Genomic DNA, 24,857 nt, shown 5'->3' on the forward strand with positions numbered 1-24,857 from the left:
TTCAATTGTCCATCATGTCCAGCAAAACCACTGATCAAACATTTCATATTATTTTGAGTTTCATGTAAAATATTTTTTTTCTGTCCACAGGAATGGCTATCCAGATCCTGGCTACCTTAAGAGAGTGAAAGATGAGTTAAAGGCCAAAGGCATTGAATAAGGATTTTATATAGTATACAAAAATACAATCCCTCTGCTCTGGAGCTCCATGTTTACACAGCTGAAATACAATATAAGAGCAAATTACAATACTTTTTTTCTTTAATCTTTAATTTTCTCTTAAATTCAAGCCCTGGTGATATAAATTTGATTTTGAAAAAGGACAGAGCAAAATATACAGCAATACTGCAGGAGAACCTTCCTCTGCTAAAAAAAAACTGAAGTTTGGGAGAAAATTCACCTTTCAGAAGACTGATTTTTTTCAGGGAGGGTGGTAGACCGGATATGTGGTGTAAAATTTTGTCATCAAAAAGCATGTCTAATTAATTGAAATCATGAAACCTATACAATTATTAAACTTGTACAACATTTAAAAAAAATTCTATGAATTTTTTTTTTCCCCACAAATTTGGTGTTTGTTTACCAGATTTTTTTTCTGGTAATCAAATGACGACATAAAACATGACTTTAATTTATTTTAATCATATGAAATTAAACAAACTTTTTCTTTTGTCAAACAACACAATGAGCTTTACTGTTCAAATTAAAACGTTAAAGAAAAATTGTGATTATTCCTTAAAAAGAAAGTTTTGATGATAATTTATTTGTATTAGTGCAACCGGACACCAGTGCAGAGAGATAAACATTAGTGTGACATGGGCTCTTTTGGGTTTGTTGAAGACAAGTAGAGCCACATTCTGAATCATTTTGACTTCAGATGTTGAAAGTCCAGCCAAAAGGGCAATGCAATAGTCCAGCCTAGAAATGACAAGAGATTGGTTTGCATGTTCAATTACGAAGGGCTGGATCTTCCTGATGTTGTACAGTGCAAATTTGCATGATTGTGCCGTTGTAGCAATGTGGTCTTTGAAGGTCGACTGGGCATCAAAAATTTCTCCCAAATTCCTGGCTGGATGAGATTATTGTTGCTGTGTCTCATTATGTGGATTATGCACTGTGGCTGCATGGCTTTCCCTACACCGTCAGTGAGGTGGATGAAGACGACGGTGCCATTCGGCCATGTTGACCTTGAAACGGGCAAGTGAGGAGCTGTTAATATACTTTCATGCTGAGCCAGTTCCAAACATAGTTTCCACCCTTTCTTCATCCTCTGTCGGCCCCATCCGGCTGGATTGATGTCCCAGTCCTGTCCGAAATCCTTCCTCTCCCGGTGTTTCTGTCCAGCCTTCAAGCTCCTTAATCCCAGCCACATAGGCTGGCCCAAGTTTCTTCATCCCGACCCTAGATGTCAGCAAAAGCTATCCTTGGTTACGTCTAGCTCCTTGGCTCATCCGCTTCTGCTGGTTCCATCCGGCTCTCCGGCTCCACCTTGGGCTTCCCGGTCCTCAGCTCGTCCTAGGTGCTCGGATCATTGGCTCCATCTTGGGCCTTAGAGCCCATGATGCCATCTTGGCCTGTTGACCCAGTCCCGTCTCCTTTGGCTCCACTGTGGTTCGTCATACTTCAGGCTCTGCCGGGCTCCCTCTTCCCTCTGGATCCGTCTTGGTCAGGTGTCACTCTGGCTTCGCAACGGTCTTCCAGGCCTCTGGCTGCATCTCTACCCTGCTCACGCTCCCTGGACTGATCACCCGCACCTGTTTTCAATCAGAACTTCAATCAAATACTGCTTAAACAGGAATCAAATGGAATCAGATGGAAGAAAAAAGCCCAGGAGGAGATAAATGATCAACAACAACAACAACAATAAAGTCTCAGATTACCTTAGATACGTCCTTAACATTTATTCAGTGATTTATTTGTAATGATCTTTGACCTTTGTTATTTGTATGATCTATGACTTCTGATCATTGATTGAATTTTTTTTTTTTTTTTGTGTGAAATGTGTATTTATTCTTGACTTGAGTTTAGAACAGAAATCGCCACTGTGCCTCAACAAGAATAGATGATATTCAGGTAATGTAAAAGGCTGAAAAAACTTTGTGATTAATGCAGTGCAAATAATCAAGTTATACATGTTTTTTTGTTTTTTATAATGTATTATATTTCCTACTCTTCTTTCTCCTTGCTCATCTTTGGAAGATACTTAAAGGAAAGGTAACAAAAGTTAAGAAATTTTAGTTTTAAAACATTACAATAAATGGAAATAATGGAAATGTTCTTGTAGCCAAAATGTTTTTGATGTAATAAAACAAGTTCTTCTCTTGGGTTTTATTAGAGGTTATTTGTCTTGGCCATGTTTGCTACTCAACTTTAGGACATGCATGGGTTAAAATTATGCTGTACATGTATGTGTCACAACTGAATTAAGTGTCCTGTCATTATAGTTACCTGTCAGGGCTTAGATGTAAAGAAAGTAGAGACGAGGATCAAGTCATAAACAGTACTTTATTAAAGCAAACAAAACAGTAAGTCACTCTGGAAAATTAGGAAACATGAACAGGAATGTAAACCAAAGCCATACATAGACGATAACATACAAAGAACTGAACCAAATCGGAATATATAGTCATATACATGAGATAATGTGAGAAAATACAAGGCACAGGTGGGACTGATCAATCACCAATGAGCAACCAAGGCAGAGAAGGACACAACACAGGTAATGAAACTGAACTCAAACCAAAACTAGACAGACAACACATGACATCCACAAAGGCTTAACTGTATGCTCTATCGTGTGATTTAAAGGTACACTATGTAACTTTTGGCATTCTAGCGGTTAAAGGGATAGCACCCAAAAATGAAAATTAGCCCATGATTTACTCACCCTCAAGTAATCTTAGGTGTATATGACATTCTTCTTTCAGACGAATACAATCGGAATTATATTAGAAAAAATCCTGGCTCTTCCAAGCTTTGTAATGGCAGTGAAATACTGTTTTTGTTTTGAAGTCCATAAAAGTGCATCTATCCATCATAAAAGTGCATATAACACTAATTATAGGTGTACCGTAGTGATTCAGGATAAGACAAAAAAAAGTCTCTGGTTACGACTGCAACCCTTGTTCCCTGAGAATAGGGAGAATAGGGAGCGAGACATGCGTCCTGAGACACTTTGGGGAACGCCTCAGCGTGACTGATGACTGAAGTACTGTATAATCACGGCAATCGTATTGGCCGGCGACAGCCATGATGTCACTACTAGTGCGACCAGGAAGTATAAAAGGGCGCCTAGAGAACATATCATCCACTTCTTCATCTGAAGGGACTCTGAAGGCGACGAGATGCAGTGTCTCGTTCCCTGTTCTCAGGGAACAAGGTCGTAACCATTCGATAGGGAACTGGCACTGAGACACTTTGGGGTACGAAATACCCACGCTCCCATGCTGAGGTGATGTTTGCCAAACATGGCTGTGACAAGCATAAAACACATTTAACTCAGAGTTAAATCCCCCTACTTGGTAAGCACCTGGCTGTCAGTAGCACTACCACCTATGGCCACTGCCCGAGCTTCGTGCTTTAATGAGGAAACACCTTTGTGATTTCATATGAAGGACTTGACCCAGAGCCAGCTCAAAGGCCTGGACGCCACAGCCCAACTTCGAGGGGGGTTCCTTTAAGGGAGTATGGCCCAGACCCATTGGGCCCTAGCCTGCTACTTTCAGGGAGACCAACGTCAACCCCCATACCAGGGATGCTATCATGCTCTATCAGCTGAAGCCAACAACCTGCTTTCTCTGAAGAATGTACCTGACTACAGTCTCTTCCCAGAGACAGATAACACCTCCACAGGGCTATGGGGAGCGGAGGTCTCAGCAGGATGACTCTCGAAGAAGAGGAGGCTTGCCACACTCACACCAATGGTCTTTAGTGTTTTCTCTTACAACGTGGGAAACAGCTAAACTCAACACCCAACACAGAGCTAAGGGAGTGAAGGGCCTGAAAAACAACTCTCTGTTATTGAGAGAGGCCTCTTCTCAAACTCTACCTGCAAAGACAAAGCTGTTTGCATGGAGCTCTGAGGGATAGAGGCCTCAGCAGGATGACTCTCGAAGAAGAGGTGGCCTGCCATAATTACACCAAAGTGGTTTCTAGTGTTTCCTTTTACCACATGGAAAACAGCTAAGCTTAGATATACCCACCACAGAGCTCTGGGAGTGAAGGGCCTGAAAAACAACTCTCTGTTATGAGAGAGGAGGCTCTTCTTTAACTCTACCTGCAAAGATGAATCTGTTTGCATGGAGCTCTGAGGGATGGATGCCTCAGCATGACGACTCTCTGATGAGAGGAAGCCTACATCACCCATATAGCTTTGCAATGTGACCGCAGGCAACGTAATCAGCATGACGACTTAAAATAAAGGAGAGTACAAAAGTCTGTATCTGAGGCAGTCTGGTCGTTTGAGGGAGGGTTTAACTGGAAACCTTGACACGTCCTGTCTGCTGGGAATATAGAGGCCAAAAACCATGTGAAGGCCTGCTATTATTCAACCAGGGGTGAAGTACTCTGCATAATGACCCTCTTAAACGAGGGGAGTACTACCTAGGCTTACCCGGCGTCTATCAGTGAAACGGAGCACTCCGCAGAAATACCCTCTTCACTGAGGGGAGTACTATCTACGCTTCTTTAGAGAAAACATCATGGAGGCCCCTGCAGGGCCTTGCCACACAATGTTGACTTAAGAGGTTTTACACCCACTCAACTTGAGGCGCTTACTGTACAGGAGGCCCAGAGAGGGCCAACAACTCACAAAAGCGCATACAGCTCTGAAAGGAGATTCATGAACTGGACTGCTTACTTACATAAACCACTGGTGACATAGCTAGCTCAGAGGGACACACTCAGTGACCAGCTGCCTTCTTCAGGGGAGGTGCTGCTGGCTGGCGACTGCATTTAGAGCAGCCTGATTCTCAGGAGGCTCTTCTCTTCAGAGCTAACATCCGAGGATATCTAGGGCATGTGCTCGGGCTTGTGCATAGAGGCTCTAGGGAGCAACATACTCTGCAAAATGACTCTCTAGAACAAGAGGAGTAACGTTAGCTCGACCTGAACATGTCAGTGTCAGCAAACATGTCGTACAGCTCTATGAGCACTCTCTCAAGAGTGAAACTGACTACAGTCTCCAAACCATAGACATATAGCGCCTCCACTATGGGGAGTGGATGCCTCAGCAGGATAACTCTCAGAGAAGAGGACACATTCACACCAATGTGGTCTCTGTTGCATAACGAATCCATGTGGAAAACAGCTAAGTTTAGATATACCCAACTCGGAGCTCAGGGAGCGAAGGGCCTAAAAAACACCTCTCTGTTATTAAGAGAGAGAGGCCTCTTCCTAAACTCTACCTGCAAAGACAAGGCTGTTTGCATGGAGCTCTGAGGGATGGATGCCTCAGCATGATGACTCTCTAATGAGAGGAAGCCTACAACACCCATATGGGACTTGCTAAATTATAGTCATTCTGTCAAAGCTCAAGAGAGCAGAGGCCTCAACGGATAACTCTCTGGAGTGAGAGGAAGCCTAACCACGCCATTGACTATGAGCCCCCAGGGAGGCTCAGCCTACAACCTGTGCTACTCTAATATCCTCTGTGAATGTATATCTATTAATCTGGATGACCAGAGACTCAAAATACCAACTCTCAGTTTTGAGAGGAGTCAGAATACAGCCCTGTGTGTAGCTCTGGTGAGGCTGGTGAGCCTACAACCTTCCGCCACTATAGCCCATAGGTTAAACTAAAACCACAACAATTACGGAGACTTTCTCTGAATCAGAAAAACCCTAGTACGGCTATCACTAAATAGCCTAGATAGATTGATACAGAGTCCCTGTAGCAGCTTCACAAATAGTTTTATAAACTTTTTTTTTTTAGGGGGAACGGAGGCCAAGTAACCATCTGTGTGTGTGTGTGTGTGTGTGTGTGTGTGTGTGTGTGTGTGTGTGTGTGTGTTTTTTTAAAGGGAATTCATAATGTCAATGCTTTGTTTGGTATAATCAGAGGATTTGCCAGCATGCAGAATTCTGCACAGAACAAAAACTCTGACGGTTTGAGCAGTGAGTGGATTCTATCTTAAATGCATCTGATTGGCCATTGCGTTCAAGAAATCAACACATATGTCTGTGATTGGCTACATTGCACAACGCTGCAAAAACACTTTATAGAGTAGCTCTAGTCCTCCTTCAGGAAATCATCTTATTAAACTCTGGACTAGACCAAGTCTAGAACTATTTAAAACCATGACAGAGAAAGCAGATTTTCGGAAATATAATTGAGTAAAAATACCACTATTCAATTTAAACAGAACTCAAGAAAAGTGCAAATTCATTTTTACACCTCTGGATTAAAGCTCAAAGAAAGCTAATAATTTCTGCTATCATCTCTGGCTCTGCTGTGAAATCTAAACTTGCAACACCAAGTTATTTCCTTATGTCATGGCTGGGGCGTTACATCATGTCTTTATGATAACAGCAGTTTAACCGTCCAAAGATCAATGTTCTCAGCAGCTCTGTTCAGGTCTTCTGTAGTCAGGAGTGTGGTGAGCAATATGAGGTCTGTCTTCAGGGTAAAACCAAAGAAAGGTCCTCATTTTCATGCAACAGAATTGTGAAGTGACTTTTATGCCACTGTGATAAAGGTTTTGATTGTGTGTGTGATTTTACTGTTAATTCTATGTATTCAGAAAAAGAAAAGAACTAAAGATGTTTAAGATCCATTTTTATTTCTAAAAAAAAGAGGATCAGTCTATTTTCTCAAAGGAGTATATTGTAGTCCAACAAAATATTTGTGACAAAGAATGAGCTCTGATATGATGCAGGATTTTCTTGATTTTAGATATTAGTGTGTAAATTGAAAATGTTGCCAACGGGTAGGAGATTAAGAATGCCAAGTTGTAGATTAAACAAAAAAAATTAGTTTATGTACTTAACTTCATAGTTGTGGATTGTGGCAAATGCATTTGTGATGGGACATATTCATTCACTACAATAAAGACATAAAATCACTATTTTGTATTGGCACAAATGCTTTTTATAACAACTAGTGTATGTTAGAGGCTGATAAACAGTCATGAATAACAAAATCTATCAGCTAATTAAACAACAAATAAAATATGTATTACATTACGAGAACCACACTGTTAATTATACATACAATTAAAAGATAAAGACTTAATTGTATCTCTAAATAATACAAATACTTTATATATTACCTTTTTGATAACATAGTAATGAAATGCCACAACAAAATGAAACTGAAGTCCCCCTGTGGTGAAAATCCAGCTTTTAATGTTGTTTATGTGTCTATGTGGTGTTTTTAATCTGCTTTAAGACAAAGCATGTGTAAATTCATAAGTCGACAGCATTGCTGAGTATTTCCTCCTTAAAACTGCAGTGAACCAAAGACAGTCTCAAAAACACGCTTTGAAATCGCTGGTGTTTCTGACGTCACAAACTACCTTGTAACCAATCAGATCAACGTGTGATCGTCAACCAGTGGATCTCTGAGCTGAGTGAGTGAGAGGAGGCGGGGCTAATTTGCATATTCATAGAAACATGTATACTAAATGGAGTTACATTCAAGCTATTTTAAGGCATGAAGAATTTTGGTGATCAAAGATGAGTTTTAAGGGATACAATTACTGACAGGAAGACTTTAAATAAGTATTAAACTTGTACAGTATGGAGATTTTTTTTTTTTTCTTTCTTTCTTTGGTAAACCAAATTATTGCGAGAACACATTAATCCATACATACAATTAACATGCTCTGCTATATGTGTAATGAGGAGTCATCGGATTGAGAATCCATCCGCAGCTTTATTAACTCAGAGTCAAAAACAGGTACAAGCAAGGTTGAGGCAGGCCGCAAACATTCACAGTACAAAGGACAGGCAAGAGGCCTGGGCAGTCTGGGCAGGTAGCTGACAATCACAATCCAAAGGACAAGCAAGAGGTCTGGGCAGGCGGCAAGGAGTCAAACAACAAGAAACAGTCCAAGATCAAACACAGAATATAGCCCACAGTAGAAATGATCACTACGGCAAATCAAGACTTTGTAACAGTGGTGGTGGTGTGTGTGGAGTGTTTAAATAGTGTTTGTGAGATGAATTGCAGGTGTGTGTGTAATCAGTCCCAGGTATGAGGGCCTATGGGATTTGTAGTCTGAATAGCAACAGTCAATATTATGGTGAGAGCTCCCTCTGGTGATCTGGAGGAAGCGGAGAGGAAGCCTCTCCTGTAACAATATGAAACCCAGACAATTTAATTCTGGAAATTTTCTCAAGCAGCTGAAGAGAATGAGGAAGAGAGTTATTGAAACTCAAAGAACTAAAAATAGCCAGTTACATAATCCTGCATGGGTCAAGTCTTAACAAATAGAAATAAATTCAACACTATTGTTACTTTACCTAAGACAGAGTGTTTTCGAAATATCAGCAAGGACACATCCTTCAAGAAATGATAAAAGCACCAGTATAGGCCAATAGCATAAGCATAACTTGTGTTAATGTTCTTATGTTTTTATATGTTCTTCTGTATAGACAGCATGTGGATGTTTAATATGAGATACAATAAAGGTGTATTATATAGATGTACATTTCCCAGGGTCGTCTTTTAAACAAACAATTTATTTTTGTCATATGATATGATAACTTTCGCTTTCGTTCTCTGAAGTTCAGAACCAGTGGATCAGGTTGACTCGCGCAGTTCAGAGGTTCAAAGCTCACACACACTTCACAGCTCACACACACTTCAGAGCTCACGGTCTTCGGTAAGTACAAGATTAAAGATCAGATCTGTCCTTATATTTGCTCGATGTGTCGATATTACTGTCGAGTGACCGAGTAAAATCCTGGAACTGCGCTGTAAAGTTAATAACCATATTTACCGTCATATCGAACATCGACAGCCTCTGACTTCTGCAGTCTAAAGAATAATGCGTGCAAATATGTGTGAAGATGTAGGCTACATTCATCTTCAAGACCTATCAAATTGTAACGAAATGTCTAAAAATGTGTGTAGCGACGCGAAATGAAAATGAAACTAAACTCGATTCTCTTTAAACGCTTCAGTCTTTAAGACAACACATAGGCTATCAACGATACTGACAAATTATGCATTTGACAACAATGTTGTATACATTTTAACATCGAATTTAAAGGTCTGATGTTTGCCATAATTCCCTCTCTCTCTCTCTCTCTCTCTCTCTCTCTCTCTCTCTCTCTCTCTCTCTCTCTCTCTCTCTCTCTCTCTCTCTCTCTTTGGCGTTCACCAAGATTTTAAACCACTGGTCTATCTTATTTGAACAATAATAACAATTGTAAAAATATGGAGCATTTACAATTTGTAATTGTAACACTAATTTGTCACTATTTGTGAATTAATTAATCAGAGCGAACGTTTGTTTTCTGTTGCTGTTTGGAGATTCTCGCAGTCATGTCACAGGATGTGGAAGATATGGAAACTCAACAAACAGTGAGTAACTTTATTATTCATTTATGAATCACACAGATCTGATATAACCTATATCAATATGACGATGTCACATAAAGCAAATGGGATTTATAATTTAGCTAATTTTCAGTTTTGTTTTGTTTTTGTTTTTTTGTTTTTTTATTAAAAATAAGTTCTTTATTGACATTGATGGTTCCATCAATGGAACCTTTCGATTGCACAAAATGATCTTTATAGTGAAAAAGAGTTCATTAGATTATTAAAATGTTTTTAGCATTAAGAAAAACATGGTTCTTTTAACAACTGTTCACATGGAGGTTCTTTTGGGGAACAAAACATGGTTATTTTGTGGCATCACTGAGAAAAACTTTTTGGAACCTTTATTTTTAAGAGTTGAGGAGAGTAAAACAATAACGGGGTAAAAGGGTAAAGCGAAAAAGAAAAACATAAGGGTTTACTGTATAGACTATACATTTCTCTTTCTCTATCCTCACAGCCATTTAGCAGAGGTTTAACACTGGATGCTATGGACTCCATACATATGCATCTTTAAAAAATAATATTACAGTAGAACATGAAGACTGTCGGCAGAGTTCTCTGACTTTATCTCTATAGGTTTTACTGATATTTAATCATTAATCATAATTCAATAAAGGCTCGCTGACCTGTGCCAGACCCAGAGAGTTTTAGGGTGCATCTCAGTCAGCTCCCCAGATTGTGAATCAATATTGTGAACATAAACTCGGGCACTGGTAAGGTCCCTGGCTCACTACTGGGACACCGATAACTCAACTTCCGTGACATGATAACGTCCGCTCATTGTAAAACATACTGTTGTTTATCAACAGTTAGTGAGCATTATCAATGTCTTTAATGCTGCTTAAAGCACATTATGAAAAATACATAGATTTTTATATATGCATGCAATATTTCAGCCATAATTTAATTATAAATGTTAGTTAATGTACGATTCTTACTATTTATGTGTTGATGCTGAAATAGATTTTTTTCACATGTGTCAGACGAATTTTTTTTTTTTTTTTCACATAAGCTCAAGAGAGACTGATTATCTGCACTGTGATTGGCTGGATTAGTTGTCATTTATTGCACTCATTACAAGATCACGTGGCAATAATATAAAACAACGAGTTTTGGCGCAGACGTTTGAAACAGCAATAGCAATATCCAGCCATATAGTGTGAGCTTGCCTTTAGTTGGCTTGTGAGATTTATATTCCACACTTCAGAAAATGTGATGTATTTTCCGGTAAGGGAACATAGTGAGCATTAATGGACGCTTTTCACATTTCCGGGGTTCTCAGAAACGGAAGTTGTCATAGTTGGGTAAACGTCTATAGCAAAAATCATTTTTCCATTTCCATTTGCTCCAATAGCAAAATAAAATTTGTTTCCACAACTTCCCCTTTCAGAGAAAAAATACAGAGATTGATTATGTTGGTCAGAAGAGAGAAAGATGTCAAATTTGCCATCACTCCCAAACACCCTCACAGCAGCATTAATTTGTTTTAATGTGAGCTAATATAACACAAAGTATAGCGTTTAATAAATACATATTAATTTTTAAAAAAATGAAAATATGAAAAAATGTACTGCATTTGCAATACTGGTAAATGTGGAAACGTGTCATCACAGTCTGTGTCCTGAGTTTTTCACTGTATTGTGGGACTTTTTAGGGAGTGAATGCACTGGACGGATCTTGCATTTGAGAAAGCTCTTAAAATGACTCCTGAACTAGGGAACTGACTGAGACTCACCGTACGTTTTTTTTTTTTTGGAGAAAATATGGTGATGTACATGTAAAATGCATGGGCACAGAATATATGGTTAAATGATATATCCGTGCTGCACAGGACTGCTTACAGTTTTTGACACACTAGAGTAATGAAGAAACATGCATGAATGAGAAAAACGAATTTTGATGACAGTGCTGTCAAATATCTATTCCGAAGCTGCAGGGGGAGCTCTATAGAGAAACCTGCGAGCAAAAAGCGAGAAAACAGTGAAGAAATTGCCAAAACTGCATAGCGCCACTTTAAAAAAGCAATGTAAATAAACAGTAAAAATGACTAAGGGACAGTTCACCCAAAAAATAAAATGCTGTCATCATTTACTCACCCTCATGTTTTTTTGAAATTAGTTAGAAAATAGAAGTTATTTTAAATAAAACAAACAAATAAAAAAACAAACAATATATTTAAAGTTCATTGTAATTTCACAAAAAGAGGTAGGCCTACTCAGGGTATCAGCGGCCCTGTAGTCATTGAACAACCCACCAGCATCAGCGAAATGGGACATGATCCCTGTTCAAACAGTAGCAGACATGGGTTTGATCCCCAGGGAATGCAAGAACTGATCAAATGTGTTCCTTTAAAGCAGAAGCTGCTCTGGATGAGAGTGTCTGTAAAATGTATAAATCTAAAGGTCATTAATAAAACTTTGAAACAAACAAAATAATCGCTAAAATTTGTTGATTCCAAAGTATCATTTGAGCAATGTGAATTTTACTGAAAATAGGATTTTAAATAAATAAATTGCATTTAGTATTTAAAATATTTTTTGAATGGTGTTTTTTCCCCTGAATGTTAGGACTTATATACAGATCAAGACTCTAGACCAACGGATCCAACACACGCTTCAGACTCACAGCAAAATGAGGTACTGAATAAAGAACAGAAATTGACCCGGAGATAATGAGTCCCATTAAATAGCAAAATACATTCATGACATGGTTGTTAGTGGTTGTTAGTCTGTAGCTGTCAATAAGAACAAAATACAGTGGCTATTACTGATTATATTGATATGGAAATGGAACATTTGTTCTTGATTCAGCAGATTCATCTGATGCAAAACAGTCAGTTTCTTAATGGTCAGGGGTCACATTTATAAAACTGTGCGTAGGAACCTTACTAAAAGTGTACGTGCGCCCGAAAGCCAAAAATGGCGTACGCAAAAAAATATTCAGATTTATAAAACCGTTCGTACGCCAGAACCTGCGCAGAATTCACTTTATAAATCCCAGTCAGCGGAAGATTGTGCGCACATGCGTCTCCTCCCCGAAATAACCATATATGGAGCTTACAACGCCTAGTTCTCTTACGAGAGGTCTCTCGTATTGCGTAAGGTTAGCTTACGCATCGGGAAAGTCTTCTTTCTTCGAGATCTGAAGCCAAAAAATTATCCTTAATTTTGTATACATTGTCAACGCAGTGCAGCAGCCGACAGACCTAGGCAGGCTGTATAAGCGTGCTCATTGGCTGCTCGGTGGCAACTGCTTAAGCCTATCGGTGAGCGCTCTGAACGCGGCAACCAATGAGGGCGCTTCGCGCCCTCCGCACCCTTCTAACCGTCAGAATGGGTGTGGCCAGCGTGTATATATTCAGCGCTCATAGGCTAAAATTCTGATTTTCTTGTCTTCAGCGACGCTCTTCGCATCGCTGGATCTTGAGAGCCGCCGCCGTTGAAACCAGCGACCAGCAAGCTTAGGACAGCGCCTGAAGAAGCCGGCCGTCTTCGCCGCCTTCAGCCATCCGTGCCTGCTACGCTATCCGGCGACATATCCTTTACATTATTACTGTTTCTGTGTGTACTCTAAAAGAGCACGAGGCGTTTTTGTAAAAACGCCTCGTTTTTGCGGCTCGTGCCGCGCCCCGCTCAGCAACGGAGACCGCCACCTCTCTGCGCTCTCCACCTGGGCCGCGGGCACGCCGCCACCGCACTCTCCGAGTGCGAAGAGCTTTCAATGTCGACCCTGCGGGCTCGACTTGAAGCTTTCGACCAAGCTGTCGCTCCGCCTGTCCCTGCCGGGCCGCGCAATAAGAAGCGCCGCTCGCAGCGACCACCGGAGACTGTTGTGACTGAGGAGCTCGCCGGAACCTCTCCCTCGAGCTCTCTCTCGCCCTCTCCCTCCCGGCCGCTCAACCGCCGGCTCTGCCCGCGCCGCCGCCGCGTCAGGAGATGAGGCGAATGTGATAGATACCCGTACTCTCCCTCTGTTCGAGCCGTGCAACTACGCCGCTCACAAGGGATGGCAGAAGCGGACGGTCTCGGAGCGAGTTTCCTCTCCCTCTGTTCGAGCCGCGCAAACTGAGCCGCTCACGAGGGATGGCAGGAGCGGACGGTCTCGGAGCGAGTTTCCTCCCCCTCTGTTCGAGCCGCGCAAACTGCGCCGCTCACAAGGGATGGCAGGAGCGGACGGTCTTGGAGCTCTCTTTACGTTACAAGAAAGCTACTCCGTCCTCGCGCGTCACTCACCGGTGAAAGGGGAACAGAGTGTTTTCGTCCCGCCGTGGCCTGGACTATAACCTCCATTCTCACACATTTCTCAGTCCCCTCTTAAGTTCAGGCGACTGGAATTGTTACTATTGCAGTATACGAGCCTGTTATAAATACACGCTCGCCTGCAAGCAAACGCCGTCACAAGACATGATGACGCTAACCGAGTACTAATGTATTCTCCCCTGTGGCTCAGTGGCGGAATCCTAGACTGTCAAGCTAGAGACCGGGGTTCGATCCCCGCTCTCGCGGCAGTTAAAGTTTATGCTGTTCGCTTCTCCGAGCTCGCGGCCAGTTTTTCTTACATACAGAAAACAAGCCCGCTCTCTCCCTCGTTGGGCCGCGCAGATTGCGCCGTTCAAGGGATGACAAAGCGGACGGTCACGAGCAGCGTTCAGCGTGCGCGCCTCACTCGCCGGCGAAAAGAGAAGAGAGTGTGTTAGTCTCGCTACGGCTGGACAACCGCCAATCCTCACACATTTCTCAGTCCCCTCTTAAGTTCAGGCGACTGGAAATATTACTATTGCAGTAAACGAGCCTGTTTTAAACACACGCACGCCTGCAAACAAACGCCGACGCGACACATGAGGTCGCTTTTTATATGCTCGCGCTAACTGAAAGCTTATGTGTTTTCCCCTGTGGCTCAGTGGCAGAATCATACGCTTTCATGCGAGAGATCCGCGTTCGATCCCAGCTCTCGGGGAAGATAAAAATTTATGCTGCTTGCTTCTCCGAGCTCGCGGCCAGTCTTTCTTACTTACAGAAAGCGAACCCGCCTCTCGCACCACACCTTCTCAGGGTGCTCGAGTATTTTTGAGCGTCTAAACACGAGAGAAGAAAAGACGGTTAAATCCCGCAGCCCTGCGGCTGGACCACCGTCGAAGCTTAACGCTGTCAGTCCCCGTTGCCACGGCTACTGCAGCTGTTTACCCCGCAGTCAACGAGCCGGTATCTACCCGCTCGCCTGCGCGCATCCGCCGTTCTCACGGCAACCCAGAAAAATTTCAAAAGAGCATATGTCTGGTTGCACGGCTGACGCCGTATGTGTTTCTAGTACAGTGAATGTGCCCACGTTCTGTGCTCACCCCTGTACACAAGCACTATACATCCCGTGTCTCTCACAGAGCCCACTCTCATGAAGCAGGCAAAAGCCGCTTTAGTGTTAAAAGTAGGTCACGTGTCCACTTCTCCGTGCCCACACCTACTCACTGCCCGCTCTGTCACACGGCCTCGCACGACCGGTCATGTTTTAAATGTAAGTCCTGTGCCCGCCCTCGAGCGCTCACACATACTAACTACATTTTCGCCCCGACGCCGACATCGCGCGTCGCGCCTCACACTATATGTTCCCCGTCCAAAGCCACCGGGACACTGTGTGTAAAACGGCCAGCTATCGCTACGTGCGATCCGCCGTATCTAACCACCAAGAGCGCGCGCGCCGCGCCCGCCCCTGAATGTAAGTCCTGTGCCCGCCCTCGAGCGCTCACACATACTAACGAACATTTTCGCCCCCGACGCCGCCATCGCGCGTCGCGCCTCACACTTTATGTTCCCCGTCTAAAGCCACCGGGACACTGTGTGTAAAACGGCCAGCTATCGCTGCGTGCGATCCGCCGTATCTAAGCTCCAAGAGCGCGCGCGCCGCGCCCGCCCCTCCGTTTCGAGCTCTCGAGCCCGCGATGCGCGGCGATCGGAGCCCGGAGGCCATTCTGCCCCTGGCTGCACACGCAAAAGCGTGGGAAACTATTCCAGGCGCATCAGAACGGGTGCTAAGCACAGTAAAACAGGGCTATACTCTGCAGTTCGCTCGCCGCCCTCCGCGCTTTCAAGCGCGTATCGAGACCAGAGTGAATGGGGAAGTAGCACATCTACTTCGAGCAGAAATAGCTACACTTCTGTGCAAAAGGGCTATAGAACCGGTTTCCCCTTCCATGAGCGAGTCGGGCTTTTACAGCCGTTATTTCCTCGTTCCCAAGAAGGACGGAGCTCTCAGACCAATTTTGGATCTGAGACGTTTGAACAAGGCTCTTATGAGAAGACCGTTCAAAATGCTCACAACCAGACAAATTCTCGCGCAAATTCGCCCGAGGGACTGGTTTATATCTCTCGATCTAAAAGACGCGTGCTTTTCAGATCCTGATAATACCCCGTCACAGGCCATTCTTGAGATTCGCCTTCGACGGTCAGGTATACCAGTACACGGCCCGCCTGTCGACACAGCGCGCGCGCTGCATTCGACGCCTGGCCGCGTCCCTCCGGCCGGGCAGCACCGTACCTCTCAAAACATTTCAGAGGTTACTAGGTTGTATGGCCTCAGCCGCAGCAGTGCTTCGGCTGGGTCTTTTACGAATGCGCCCGCTACAACGCTGGCTGAATGCCCGAGTGCCTCACAGAGCATGGGCTTCCGGCGGTATCCGCATCAGAGTGACTCAGAGCTGCGTTTCAGCTCTGAAGCCCTGGTTAGCGGCCGACTGGTACCAGCGGGGAGTGACAATGGGAGCTATCTCACACCGCAAAGTTATCTCGACGGACGCTTCCACCTCAGGCTGGGGCGCTCTGTTCGAGGGCAAACCGGCTTTTGGCCTGTGGTCAGACCGGGAAAAATGCCTCCACATAAACTGTTTGGAGATGATAGCGGTCGAGAACGCGCTCAGGCGCTTCCTCCCATTCATACGGGATCACCATGTGCTAGTCCGCTCGGACAACACGTCCGTGGTATCCTATGTGAACCGACAGGGCGGTGTCAGATCCAGGAATCTGTGCAGGCTGACAGAACGCCTTCTCGTGTGGGCTTACCGCTCGCTGCGCTCGCTGAGAGCCGTGCACGTGCCGGGCCACCTGAATGTCGGTCCAGACAGACTGTCCAGGGACAACATTCCCCCGGGAGAATGGTCTCTGCACCCCCAGACAGTCCAGTTTCTCTGGTGCCTATTCGGCAGAGCGGAAATCGACCTCTTCGCGTCGAAAGACAATGCTCAATGCCCGAAGTTTTATTCGAAGAGCGAGGACGCGCTGTCCCAGACATGGCCCAGCCTCCCGCTGTATGCTTTTCCTCCGATCTCCCTGTTGCCACAGGTCATTTCGAGGATCAGAGAAACGCACCACTCAGTGCTGCTTATAGCCCCGCGATGGGAAAACCAAACTTGGTACCCAGAGCTAGTGAGGCTGTCGCACTCACCCCCATGGCCGATCCCGGTGAGAAAGGATCTCCTCTCCCAAGCCGGTGGATCGATCTGGCATCCCCATCCAGAGCGCTGGTCGCTGCATGCATGGGTGATCAACGGATACCCGTTGACCTGTCAGAAGGGGTCGTGAACACGATCACACAGTCGAGAGCCCCCTCCACAAGACGGCTCTACGCGTCTAAATGGTCGGTGTTTTCTAAATGGTGCGCTACTAAAAACTTGGATCCGCGCGCATGCGGGGTCCCGCGGGTGCTCTCCTTCTTACAAGAACTGTTGGAAAAGGGCAGATCCCCTTCCACGCTCAAAGTATATGTGGCCGCTATTGCAGCGTTCGCTGAGACGACGCGCGGCCGGGCAATGGGAAGGAATGAGCTCATTATCCGCTTCCTCAGAGGAGCTAGACGGATGAATCCCCCGCGGCCCCCCTCGGTTCCCTCGTGGGATCTGTCCTTGGTCCTAGCGGCCCTAGAGGCTTTTCCCTTTGAACCGCTTGAATCCGCGGATCTAAAGTATCTGTCGCTTAAAACCGTTTTTCTGATAGCTCTGTCTTCAGTCAAACGAGTGGGTGATTTGCACGCGCTATCTGTTAGCCCTGCATGTCTTGAGTTCGGGCCGAATGACTCGAAAGTCATTCTCAGACCGAGACACGGTTACATCCCCAAAGCGATTGGAACCCCGTTTAAGGCACAAGTTATGTCCCTCTCGGCTCTGCCAGCATCCGACAGTGGGGACAGTGATAACCTCCTATGCCCTCCGGGCGCTGAGAGTTTACATCACGCGCTCCGCCGCTTTCAGGCGTTCAGAGCAGCTCTTTGTTTCCTTCGGCGGACGCACCAAGGGTCTTGCCGCCTCGAAACAGAGCTTGTCCAGGTGGATAGTGGACGCGATAGCAGCAGCTTATGCCTCCAGACACCTGCAGTGCCCTCTGGGCATCAGAGCCCACTCCACTAGAGGCATGGCCTCGTCGTGGGCCTGGTCCAGCGGAATTTCTAATCACGGTATTTGTATGGCGGCGGGCTGGGCCTCCCCATCAACATTCGTGAGGTTTTATAACCTGGAAGTTCCTGCCCTACAGGCAAAAAGACTGTCAGCATAAGTGACATGTATGCTCTGCCCATTTCTCGTGTGCAGACTACGTTCATATGCTGGCGCTATTCTGGTACTATACTCAGGGTGAAGTGTTTGACTCAGACCGGCTGATCCGCTCTGTTTCCTATTTCCCGTTACGCGCTGTTGTCGGTGCTGGCCCGCGCTGCTGGCCGCCCGTATTATTCTCTGTCGCGCGGGAATTTTTCCCTTCATGTGAGACCGACTATGTCGTTTTTCTCCTACCCTTATGAGTGCTTATGTACTGTATGGGCTCGCTCTGCCGGCCCTACTGTTTGTACTGTTATATGTTTATAGACCGGCCGCGCCGCTCTATTTCATATGCTGCATGAAGTGCCTGTACTGCGCTGGCCCGTCTCTCCGACCGGCCACATTTCCCAGCAGAGTGTTTTCCCCGGTTTCCCTGGGATTCATGGGCTGGATGCTCGGCGCACACGGCGTTGACAAAGGGTTCCCGATGCGTAAGCTAACCTTACGCAATACGAGAGACCTCTCGTAAGAGAACGTACTCGGTTACTAATGTAACCTCGGTTCTCTCTAGAAGAGGGAACGAGTATTGCGTAACCTGCCGTGTCGCGCCACGAGCTTTTGCGCTTCAGACTGCGAAAACCAGAATTTTAGCCTATGAGCGCTGAATATATACACGCTGGCCACACCCATTCTGACGGTTAGAAGGGTGCGGAGGGCGCGAAGCGCCCTCATTGGTTGCCGCGTTCAGAGCGCTCACCGATAGGCTTAAGCAGTTGCCACCGAGCAGCCAATGAGCACGCTTATACAGCCTGCCTAGGTCTGTCGGCTGCTGCACTGCGTTGACAATGTATACAAAATTAAGGATAATTTTTTGGCTTCAGATCTCGAAGAAAGAAGACTTTCCCGATGCGTAAGCTAACCTTACGCAATACTCGTTCCCTCTTCTAGAGAGAACCGAGGTTACATTAGTAACCGAGTACGTTTTACTATGCAGATCCTCATCTGCATATCATTTGCATATGATTATTCATCCACGTGATAACGTTTAACGGTACAAGACACATTACATTAATAAAAATCAAGTAGTTGCCTATCCTTGCCTTGTTTTTGAATACATAAATCAAATAGTGTAAAATACATTTCAGAGAAAGTTTTTCTCAATCTTTTCCACTGGCCGAATTGTATGGAGGTAGATTTGTGTCTTTATTATTCAATCAAAAAAAAGGTTGCTTCAATCAAAAAATATATTTTCAATCAAAAAAACCCGTTTCAATCAAAGAAAAAAAGTGTTTGAATGCAAAAATATATTTGAGACTCAAAAAAATGCATTTGAACACTATTTTTTTTTGCTTGAAAATGTTTTTTTTGATAGAAGTGAAGGTTTTTTTGTTTGAAGCAACTTTTTTGATTGAAGTATTGTTGTTTTGTGTTTGGGCCATATTATGGGTAGGACATTTGTGTCTTTATAATTCAATCAAAAAAGAAGTTGCTTCAAACAAACAAAACATATTTTCAATAAAAAAATCACTTCAATCAAAAAATAAACCTTTTCAATCATAGAAAAAATGTTTTTGAATGCAAAAAAATATTTGAGATTCAAAAAATTGCACTTGAACACTTTTTTTTTGATTGAAAATGTTTTCTTTGATTGAAGTAATCTTTTTTGTGTTTGGACCATGTTATGGGTAGGACATTTGTGTCTTAATTATTCAATCCCAAAAAAGTTGCTTCAATCAAAAAAAAAACATTTTCAATCAAAAAAAAATAATTTCAATCAAAGAAAAAACTGTTTAAATGCAAAAAAAAAAAAAATCATTTGAAGTGTTTTTTTTTTATTGAACTTTCTTTTTTTTTGAATGAAGTGAAAAAAGTTTTGAAGTCGTTTTTTTTTTAAATCATTTTGACACAAACGTACCGCAGTGGGGGCGGGTGCTTCCCCATTGGTCAGACATGCTTGAGTGACAAGTGTCTACACCAACGACGTCTTTCTGACAAGCAAGTCATGGTCGCCACTCGCCAGCGAGCCAGGAAGCAGTGGTGGAGTTGTTGGTAAGTAGATAAAACCGTATTAAAATGATTGGTGTCACGTTATTAGCCTACTCTGTTTGATATTTCGATTAAACATACAGCTTGCTAACTTAGCTCACGTTGACTAATTTGTGTGATGGTGTTAGATATCTGACGCCTCATATTGTCAGGCAGGCTAGCAGGGTGCGCTAACGGCTAATTGAATTGTTTATTTCACTTAAGTAACGTTACAGAGGCTTGCTATGTGCTAGTGCTATATTGTGTTATAATACGTAACGTCATTAGTGGTCAAACAACAGTCCACAGGCCAACTGTTGCCCACAGCGCTGCCTGTTTAGCAGCAACAGGTCATGCAGAGCCTGAGTCTATCTTCTCACACAGCCCACAGGATTACAGCTATTTGACCGTCCCGCTCTCTCTCTCGCTCACGGGTAGTGGTCTCCCCACCATCACAGTCAAATGCTCGCAGACACAGAGGCAGATGCTGTTATTTTGAGAGCGGGGCTTACATATGCCGTCCCGTACGGAAAATAATGTTGCATACCACCGGTAACATGAATATATATTCCGTTGCTCGGTGCGCAAACTAGCTGTGTCAGGCATTATTTATAAGTAGCCTAATGTCCTGCACAACTCCACATGGAAAACTGGCAGTTCAATGAAGTGATGCTTATTGTCTGACATAGTGTACAAGTAGTTACTAGCTTAAAGTATTGTGCCAATAATGATCCTTCTGGTAAATTTGGCATTCAGTTGAGACACAAAAGCTCTTAGTTTAATGAAAATCTTTGGAAAAGAAGACAAGATGGTTTGTTTAATTAGTATTCATTTATTTAGATTTCTAATATCATATAGTATTGTCCTGTCAACCCATTACAAGTCTTGCCTTATTCAGTGTTGATTTATTGACATGTTTATGTAAGATGTTTTATTAGAAGGTGTGTGAGTGAAAGTTGTCTGAAGTTGTATTTTTCTATTTTATTGCAATGCTGATTGATAATGTAGGACTCTGGTCCTGGCTTGGCCTAAGTTTTGGTGTCTCTAGGTGCTGTGCTCTGTAGGCATGACACATTAATTTCTTTATGTGATACTTTATTTTTTGCATCAAATTATTTGAAGTATTGATAAGCAGTATTGATATCGATACAGGTATTGCTGCACTCTCAATTATAACTGCTCAATAGTGTCGTATGGTTACTTTTATTATACAAGCCATCAATTTTGATTTGATGCTAGCTAGTTTGCGCACCGAGCAACGGAATATATATTCATGTTACCGGTGGTATGCAACATTATTTTCCGTACGGGACGGCATATGTAAGCCCCGCTCTCAAAATAACAGCATCTGCCTCTGTGTCTGCGAGCATTTGACTGTGATGGTGGGGAGACCACTACCCGTGAGCGAGAGAGAGAGCGGGACGGTCAAATAGCTGTAATCCTGTGGGCTGTGTGAGAAGATAGACTCAGGCTCTGCATGACCTGTTGCTGCTAAACAGGCAGCGCTGTGGGCAACAGTTGGCCTGTGGACTGTTGTTTGACCACTAATGACGTTACGTATTATAACACAATATAGCACTAGCACATAGCAAGCCTCTGTAACGTTACTTAAGTGAAATAAACAATTCAATTAGCCGTTAGCGCACCCTGCTAGCCTGCCTGACAATATGAGGCGTCAGATATCTAACACCATCACACAAATTAGTCAACGTGAGCTAAGTTAGCAAGCTGTATGTTTAATCGAAATATCAAACAGAGTAGGCTAATAACGTGACACCAATCATTTTAATACGGTTTTATCTACTTACCAACAACTCCACCACTGCTTCCTGGCTCGCTGGCGAGTGGCGACCATGACTTGCTTGTCAGAAAGACGTCGTTGGTGTAGACACTTGTCACTCAAGCATGTCTGACCAATGGGGAAGCACCCGCCCCCACTGCGGTACGTTTGTGTCAAAATGATTTAAAAAAAAAACGACTTCAAAACTTTTTTCACTACATTCAAAAAAAAAGAAAGTTCAATAAAAAAAAACACTTCAAATGATTTTTTTTTTTTTTGCATTTAAACAGTTTTTTCTTTGATTGAAATTATTTTTTTTTGATTGAAAATGTTTTTTTTTTGATTGAAGCAACTTTTTTGGGATTGAATAATTAAGACACAAATGTCCTACCCATAACATGGTCCAAACACAAAAAAGATTACTTCAATCAAAGAAAACATTTTCAATCAAAAAAAAAGTGTTCAAGTGCAATTTTTTGAATCTCAAATATTTTTTTGCATTCAAAAACATTTTTTCTATGATTGAAAAGGTTTATTTTTTGATTGAAGTGATTTTTTTATTGAAAATATGTTTTGTTTGTTTGAAGCAACTTCTTTTTTGATTGAATTATAAAGACACAAATGTCCTACCCATAATATGGCCCAAACACAAAACAACAATACTTCAATCAAAAAAGTTGCTTCAAACAAAAAAACCTTCACTTCTATCAAAAAAAACATTTTCAAGCAAAAAAAAATAGTGTTCAAATGCATTTTTTTGAGTCTCAAATATATTTTTGCATTCAAACACTTTTTTTCTTTGATTGAAACGGGTTTTTTTGATTGAAAATATATTTTTTGATTGAAGCAACCTTTTTTTTGATTGAATAATAAAGACACAAATCTACCTCCATAGAATTGTATTTTTAATTGATTTATATTTTTAATGGAAACAGATAGGCCTTGGGCATTATTTGCACGAAACTATTTTCTCAGACAATCTGGTATTATCATGATAAGCAGTTATCTATGTGGTTAAAACATTAAAACACAGCATGCCAGAGGAAAAGTGTTCAAAAACATCGCATCCACAACAAATATTTCTATTGACTGAATTTGAATATAAAAATGTTGTAACTTCTAAGTAATGATTTCATGTTTAAGTGCTTAACTCCATTAATTTGAATGGCATATTTAATCTAAATGTTTATATCAGAAGTAAAACATAGTTTAAATCATTATTTTATTTATTTAAACTGTTATTTGCGTCAGTTTCACTAAACGGCCCAACGCGCTCGCTGGCGCGGACATTTAAGAAGGGATGGATATTTGCTTCAAGTGACAGGCTTGGTGAGTGAAATTATATTTGTATTATCTTTCTGTATATGTTTAATTTTCTTTAGATTTTCTGTCTAAAAGTGACCAAAAAGACACTTAACTCCAGCTCACCATCGGTGTCGCCAATTCCCTTTGTCTCCAGAATGTGCGTACGCACGGCTCAAAGTTTGCTTAAAGGACAAGTTCGGTATTTTACACATAAAGCCCTGTTTACAGATCGTTTCTGATGAAATAGAACGGTTAAGATTAAACTTTTGACAGATGCTGCTGTCGCGAGAATTTTAGGTTTATTTCGCTTTCCCCTCCCCCCTCAAGAATGGTAGTCTATGTGCACTGGAACAATCCTTCCTAAAACGCATTAAACTTTCATTTAAAAAGAGATGAAACTCACCGAGTGGTCAGGGGTGTTCACTGATATGCTCATACAAAAATCGCTGCAAAAGATGCTTTCCAACAGGTTTTATCATAGTTTTTGTCCAACTCCATTGACTTGCATTGAATGTGCTGTGTGAGGTACGGTATTACTCCGCCGCTTCTTCTTCTGCTTCTTCTGTGTATTCAGTGAAATGCCAGTGGTTTGCTTGCAATTGGCAAATGTGCATTATCGCCACCAACTGGGCTGGAGTGTCTATTATTCAAGCTCTCAACGGAAGAATCTACGGGTGTGAGACGTTTGGAAAAATAGATCCACAGTTTTACAACGAATGGTAAAACACCTGTTGGAAAGCATCTTTTGCAGCGATTTTTGTATGAGCATATCAGTGAACACCCCTGACCACTCGGTGAGTTTCATCTCTTTTTAAATGAAAGTTTAATGCGTTTTAGGAAGGATTGTTCCAGTGCACATAGACTACCATTCTTGAGGGGGGGGTGGGAAGCGAAATAAACCTAAAATTCTCGCGACAGCAGCATCTGTCAAAAGTTTAATCTTAACCGTTCTATTTCATCAGAAACGATCTGTAAACAGGGCTTTATGTGTAAAATACCGAACTTGTCCTTTAAAGGTGCGCACATTGGCCCTCATTTATCAATCTTGCGTAGAAACGGGCGTATATATTGGCGTAAGATTATGCTTACACTCCTCTCATCGCCTGATTTATGAAGCTGTGTGTACCTTTGAAATTCTGGTGTACGCAATACCTGCCCTTAATAAATGCCGCGGCTGAAAACGATCGTCATTAGAATAACACGCCCCTATATATTCAAGTCTCCGCTCCCCCCACGCCCTCATTTTACGCCATGGACACACGGAAGACGGCAAATTAAAGAGAAACTTCTTTGAGAAAGAGAAAGCGAAACCAGGGAAGTGGAAAGAAACAAAATTGATTTCTAGATTTTTATTATTAATGACGCTTATTGTTATTTAGAAGAAGAATGTCGTTATTATTATTATTATTTGTATTATTATTATTATTTAAAAGAAGAAGAATGGCATTTTTATTATTTTGTCAGTCTGAATTATTTTTTTGGTCATTGAAAGCCTTTCATTACTAAACCCAGTCCGTGCATACCTGCCGGGCCTAACCCTGGCCTAACCATCGTTTCAAAGAATAGTACAACGGCGAGCGCGTCGAGTATAAACGCCTCGTCCGTTTGGGGAGGTGCGCGCGCAGTCTGCGGAGACTCGCGCTGCGGAGCCAGGCGAAAGTATAAACAAGGCTTGAAACGTCAGG

The 24,857-nt window shown here is 42.8% G+C and overlaps 2 protein-coding genes across 2 annotated transcripts in view; both read left to right on the top strand.

Annotated features, from left to right (window-relative positions):
* The window catches only part of LOC307150278 (uncharacterized protein), a 74,288-nt gene extending 71,963 nt beyond the window's left edge, over positions 1-2,325 (top strand). The window contains exon 20 of the mRNA XM_079857288.1: positions 91-2,325. Coding sequence (XP_079713414.1) covers positions 91-160 — 70 coding nt within the window. The 3' untranslated portion in view covers positions 161-2,325. The remainder of the gene's footprint in view (positions 1-90) is intronic.
* A 6,427-nt stretch (positions 2,326-8,752) lies between these two features.
* The window catches only part of LOC307150279 (uncharacterized protein), a 44,199-nt gene continuing 28,094 nt past the window's right edge, over positions 8,753-24,857 (top strand). Inside the window, exons 1-3 of the mRNA XM_079857289.1 lie at positions 8,753-8,825; positions 9,447-9,529; positions 12,115-12,183. Coding sequence (XP_079713415.1) covers positions 9,491-9,529; positions 12,115-12,183 — 108 coding nt within the window. The 5' untranslated portion in view covers positions 8,753-8,825; positions 9,447-9,490. The remainder of the gene's footprint in view (positions 8,826-9,446; positions 9,530-12,114; positions 12,184-24,857) is intronic.

This window comes from Squalius cephalus (genome assembly GCF_949319135.1).
Source record: "Squalius cephalus genome assembly, chromosome: 22".
In the NCBI taxonomy this organism is placed as follows: domain Eukaryota; kingdom Metazoa; phylum Chordata; class Actinopteri; order Cypriniformes; family Leuciscidae; genus Squalius; species Squalius cephalus.